Consider the following 6,000-nt stretch of genomic DNA (forward strand, 5'->3'; position numbering starts at 1 on the left):
AGTTGGAAATGTTGCCTTTAATCATGACATCCCAATGATTGATAAAGATTGTGAGTGTTGGGGCCCAAGCTTGTTGTACCCCACTTGTCATTGTCTGCAAACTTGATGTGACCTATTTATTCCTATTCTCTGTTTTCTGTCCTTTAACCAGTTCTCACTCCAGACCAGTATTCCCCATGTGCTCTGATTGTGTTTATTGACCTCTTGTGTGGAAACTTCTCGAAGGATTTCTGAAAATGTAAATATACCACATCAGCTGGTTACTCCTGATCTATCAAACCTCCAACAGGTTTGCTAATCCTGATTTCACTTTTCTAAGACCACCAGGAACTGTTAAAAATAGAAACATAGAAGATACAAGCAGCGGTAGATCATTTGGCCCTTGGAGCTGCTCCAGCATTCGTTTTGATTATGGCTGATCATCAGAATCAATATCCTGATCCTCCTTCCACCCCCCCCGCCATATCCCCCGATCCCCTGAGTCCAAAGAACTATATTGAATTTATTTTTAAAATCACACAATAATTTGGCCTGAACTACTTTCTCTGGTAGTGAATTCCACAGATTGACCAAGCTCTCAGTGAAGAAGACACCTCATCATCTCAGGTCATGTTTGCTGGATTTGTTGTCAAGTAACATAGAAACAAGAACCAAGAGGTGGTGGAGGCAAACACGCTAGAGTTGTTTAAGAGTAACTTAGACAGGCACATGAGTGGGTTGGAGATGGGTAGATATAGGAGATTGTTTTAAATAAGGGTTATTAGCATTGGGGCGTCCCTGGTAAGGTAAATGGATATGGTACAATAATAACATTTCTTTTTCTCTTTTTCATTCACAGGTTTTAAGTCCGTCCGCCTTGGGTCCAACGAGGGGCATACACGCGTTGGGTCGTACTTGGGCTGCTCTTGGTTGTTCGAGATTGGCCTAGTGCTTCATATCATTAGTGTGTGCTTAAACTGGACAAGATACTGGGCAAGACGACAGCTCAGTGACTATCACTGTTTGCTGTGCAGACACATGGATTTGGGCCGGTGTCTGTGGGAGTTTGCGCATTCTCCCCGTGCTTGCGTGGGTTTTCTCCGGGTGCTCCGGTTTCCTCCCACACCCCAAAGATGTGCTGTTAGGCTGATTGGCAGTAATAAATTGTCCCTAAATTAGTTTCCCTCAATCTGGATGGCCATAAAACATTAGATAAGGGTCGTGGGTAGAGAGGTGGACTGGTGGTGTTGAGATGGCGGTGCGGGCTCGTTGGGCCGAAGGGCCTGTTTCCCGGGCTGATTTTGTTCTTTGTTCTTTAAGAAGTAGGAAACAGAATACTGTGTTTGCACTCAGTAGATTGACAAGAACAGCATAAAACATTGCTACTCATAAAATACAACAGCTACAGAGTACAATCCACATCTTCCTCACACTGACAGGAAAAAATAATACTCACATTGCAACAATTACCAGATTCTGCATAAAGACACATTGGCTACCGCACACACTGACAGCAGGAAACTGAAATTCTTCCCTGCCAGAAACAGAGAGGGACAGAAGAAAACCCTTTGTAATAAAGCAGAAAATGATGGGTGCAGACTGAAATCCAGATTTATGTTTCAGGAACAATCCACACATCACTAGCAGTGTGTGCTAGATATTGAATAACAAACATGCATAAGTTAATAGTCATGATAGGTAGGCTGGTGTCTCATCTCTATTTAGTGTATTAGTGACTAAGTGACGTTTCATAGAATCCCTACAGTGCTGAAGCAGGCTCCAAAGGCCAAACGAACTATTCCTGCTTGTATCTTCTATGTTGCTATTTTTAACTGTTCCTTATAATCCTTTAACTGTTCCTGTCTTATGAAAACAAAATCAGGTTTTGCAAACCTGTTGGAGATCTGAGTATGCAACCAGCAGAATAGATCAGGAGTAACCAGCTGATGTGGTATATTTACATTTTCAGAAATCCTTTGATAAGTTTCCACACAAGAGGTTAATAAACACAATCAGAGCACATAGAACATAGAACTTTACAGCGCAGAACAGGCCCTTCGGCCCACAATGTTGCGCCAACCAGTTTTTTTAAAAAAAAACACTGACCCACTAATCTAAACCAATCCCTTTTCGTCCATAAACCTATATATAAACATGGGGAATACTGGCCTGGCTTGAGAACTGGTTAAAGGACAGAAAACAGAGAATAGATATAAATAGGTCATATCAAGTTAGCAGACAATGACATGTATTTATCCCACATATTTATCCTTCTAATCCCCTGACACTAAGGGGCAAATGTTGATTTGTTGGTTAGTGTTGATTTTAATTTGTTACAGTACAAGTTGTGAACCTTTGTCATGTGATCCTTTAAGATGGTCACTGGCTAATATCAACCTCAATGGGAACTGTAACATCACAAATAACTGAGACCTTGAGAATTAGTGGTAAAGACACACTCCAAATAATATAACAGCATGATGAGGAAAATACCAACACCCTTATACCAAAGACTGATATTCATAGATTAAAAACCTACCCCCGTGTCAGAAATTAAAGTGTGCAGTGAAATCACACACAGAAATCCCAAAACTGAGAAGCGCAGCTAGAAAAACATTGCAAGGTTTTCCATTTCAGAAACCAACAGGTGCCAAATAAAATATAGAATAACATCCTGGAACCAACACACTGAAAAACCCACAGTCTCTTAAATACTGAATGTTAGAGAGAAAATAAAACACACAGGCATATATCAGAGATTGACCAAGCTCTCCGTGAAGAAGTTTCTCCTCACGTTTTACCTGACCTCAGGTCATGTTTCCTGCACTTCTAATATAGAAACAAAGAAACCAGAGGTAGGAAACAGAATATTGTATTTGTAAACAGCAGATTGACAAGAACTGCATAACACACTGCTACTCATAAAATACAACAGAGTACAATCCACAATTTAATTTCTGAATTAAATCTTAACATCACCGACCATAGGCTGACAGAGATAGAAGCAACATTGAAATATCAGATACTAATCGACGCAGCATGAATCCCACTCGCTGAAAGAAAAGCATTTGGAAATAGAATGTGTGTATCCTGTTGTGGAATCGCTCTCGCATTGTTCCATAACTGGCACCGAATAGATTATATTTTTGATCCCTCAATGTCGTTTCCCCCCCAACCCACCTCCAGTTCTCTAACAGTTGTTTTGAACAATAAGTTCCCCTCTTCACCTTCCGGGATTGTTTCTCTAATCCTCTCTGAACACCAGTAATGTCCAATTCTTATTCCACTCCTTCTCTCAGTCAGTTTTCTGTTTTAGCCACACTGTTAGTGTCACATGTGGGACTTGTGGCTGCTGCTCATCAAACTTATTCCCCTTTAACCCGCCCAGTAACTCTCGCAATAACCCCTGTCTGAGCCCAGATACTCTGTCCTGCCAGCTCCCGGTGATGGGCGGGGAAGTAAAGCGGAGCAGTTGGTGCTGGTGAGGAAGGGGAAATGTATGAAGAGTATCAGCAGTCTGATAGAGTGATGTGGGATTAGCAGCAGAGAGAATGTGCTGGTGTGGCAGAGGGAGTGAGAGAGTCAGGGGGGTTTGGGTGGATGGGGCCGGACAAGGGGAAAGGACGGATTGAAAACTGAGAGAGTTTGTGGGTTTGAGCAGCAACCAATGTGATTGGGTATCTACACTAACCAATCAGAGACAGGATGACGAATTGCCATCAGTGTGAATGAACCAATGGGAACAGGGCTTCCAGCCATCCTTCATTAGCATAGGCCTGTGCTTTGGTCTATAAAAGAGGAGTTCCGGGCCCCATTCAGTGATTGTGTGTCTGAAATTCAGTGGGAGGATGGTGGATGAGAAGAAAGCGCCGGTTTCCAAGAAGGGGGCCAAGAAAGCGCAGAAAAAGCTGCCGGCAAAGGGCGGCAAGAAGAGGAAAAGATCCCGGAAGGAGAGTTACTCCATCTACATCTACAAAGTGATGAAGCAGGTTCACCCCGACACCGGCATCTCCTCCAAGGCCATGAGCATCATGAACTCGTTCGTCAACGATATTTTCGAGCGCATCGCGGGTGAGGCTTCCCGCCTGGCCCATTACAACAAGCGCAGCACCATCAGCTCCCGGGAGATCCAGACCGCCGTGCGCCTGCTGCTGCCCGGGGAACTGGCCAAGCACGCCGTGTCGGAAGGGACAAAGGCGGTGACCAAGTACACCAGCTCCAAGTAAAACTCCCCAATGGACTGAGAAACCCCCCAAAACACAACGGCTCTTTTCAGAGCCCCCCACAATCTCTGAAAAGGCTGTATCATTAATTTAGTTCCAAATATTATTTCACCACGCAGTGTGTCAAACAATATTATTTTTTTCTCATTATCATTAATAGACACGGAGTAATGTAAACCAAACGCCCGGTGGATTATCGGGTCTGAGTAATCATGTTTAAAATTAATTAATTGCTACCTGCCCTTATCTGGGTTTCGATCTCAGACACGCTGATATTCGGCCCCTTTGTCCGGCTTTAGAGAGTTAATGGAACAACTGTCAGAATCATCGAATCCCTACAATACAGGAGGCCATTCTGCCCAAAGAGTTTGTGCAGACACCAATCCCTCACCCATCCTCATAACCCTACACATTTCCCCTGTTCATCCCTCTGATACTGGGGGCAAATCCAATCGACTCAAACCCGCATGTCTTTGGGCCGTGGGGGAGAAAGCCCGCAGGAAAACCCAGGCAGACACGGGGAGAATGTGCAAACTCCACTCAGGTTCCAGTTTGGTCTCAATAATCGATCAGTTTATATGATCCGCTCTCAGTTCAGTTTGAATCTCCCTTCAATGTGAAAGTGTGTGTAAGGGGCGGGTATGAAGTCCCATTCACAGCATTCTGTAACGGGAGAAATCAATTGCTCCAGTTGTGCAGGAACTCTCAGTCTGGAGGAATATGGGGAACAGTCCGTCCGTTTGCAGAACGATGAAACTTCCTGGCGGCTGGTTGGAGAGTTTTAAAAAGGGCCGAGATTAATCCCGAATGGATCCCGGATTCTAAAAGCAACTCGGGATAAAATGTGAAATGGTGCAAACTGATGTTTCAGAAACCTTTGTTTTTAAGTTATTTATTGATGGGATTTTGTATTTCTTGTTTGAGGAAATGTATCTGCGAACTTTCCAAACACGAATAATTTATTTTCGGCTTGTTTTCAGATTAAACCCAGAGTGAAAATGAGAAACTGCCGGATCCAGGTTAACTGTAGACTGGGGGAGGAGAGAAAGGGAGATTCTTACATTCCTCAGAATGAATTCTCCATTACCGATCAGAATAATTCTTTTCCCCTTTGGGGACTTTTCCAATTTGGAATGAAATTGGTTGGAATTTGAGAATTTGTTCTTTTTCCGCCCTCTGGAGGTTCCGGATTGGTCAATTCAGCAAATTTCTAATTGGTCATATGGACAAGATAGCAACAAAGTGACCAATCAGCAATGTGGGCCCTCCATTCCTCCCGGAGCTATAAGAGAAGCGAAAGGGAGTGGATTTCAGCATTCTTTGTGAAAGGCTTTGGGATATTGGGGAAATGTCTGGAAGAGGAAAGAGCAGCGGGAAAGTTCGGGCCAAGGCCAAGTCTCGCTCCTCCCGGGCTGGACTGCAGTTCCCGGTGGGCCGTGTTCACAGGCTCCTGAGAAAGGGCAACTATGCTGAGCGTGTGGGTGCCGGAGCCCCGGTCTATCTGGCTGCTGTGCTCGAGTATCTGACCGCTGAAATCCTGGAGCTGGCCGGGAACGCGGCCCGGGACAACAAGAAGACCCGCATCATCCCCAGACACCTGCAGCTGGCCGTCCGCAACGACGAGGAGCTCAACAAGCTGCTGGGAGGGGTGACCATCGCTCAGGGCGGGGTGCTGCCTAATATCCAGGCCGTGCTGCTGCCCAAGAAAACCTCCGCCGTCTCCAGCAAGAGCAAGTGAAGCGGCCATTCTTTCATCTGATAACCCAAAGGCTCTTTTCAGAGCCACTCACTTTATCTG

The 6,000-nt window shown here is 44.7% G+C and overlaps 2 protein-coding genes across 2 annotated transcripts; both read left to right on the forward strand.

Annotated features, from left to right (window-relative positions):
- Positions 1-3,827: 3,827 nt before the first annotated feature.
- On the forward strand, positions 3,828-4,269 carry LOC145335967 (histone H2B type 1-M-like). The gene has a single exon (XM_080181701.1). The coding sequence runs from the start codon at positions 3,828-3,830 to the stop codon at positions 4,203-4,205; it is 378 nt and encodes a 125-aa protein (XP_080037827.1). The 3' UTR covers positions 4,206-4,269.
- A 1,281-nt stretch (positions 4,270-5,550) lies between these two features.
- Positions 5,551-6,000, forward strand: LOC145335959 (histone H2A.J). The gene has a single exon (XM_080181692.1). The coding sequence runs from the start codon at positions 5,551-5,553 to the stop codon at positions 5,938-5,940; it is 390 nt and encodes a 129-aa protein (XP_080037818.1). The 3' UTR covers positions 5,941-6,000.

The sequence above is a fragment of the Carcharhinus amblyrhynchos genome, unplaced genomic scaffold (assembly GCF_965287045.1).
Source record: "Carcharhinus amblyrhynchos unplaced genomic scaffold, sCarAmb.v2.hapA scaffold_42, whole genome shotgun sequence".
In the NCBI taxonomy this organism is placed as follows: domain Eukaryota; kingdom Metazoa; phylum Chordata; class Chondrichthyes; order Carcharhiniformes; family Carcharhinidae; genus Carcharhinus; species Carcharhinus amblyrhynchos.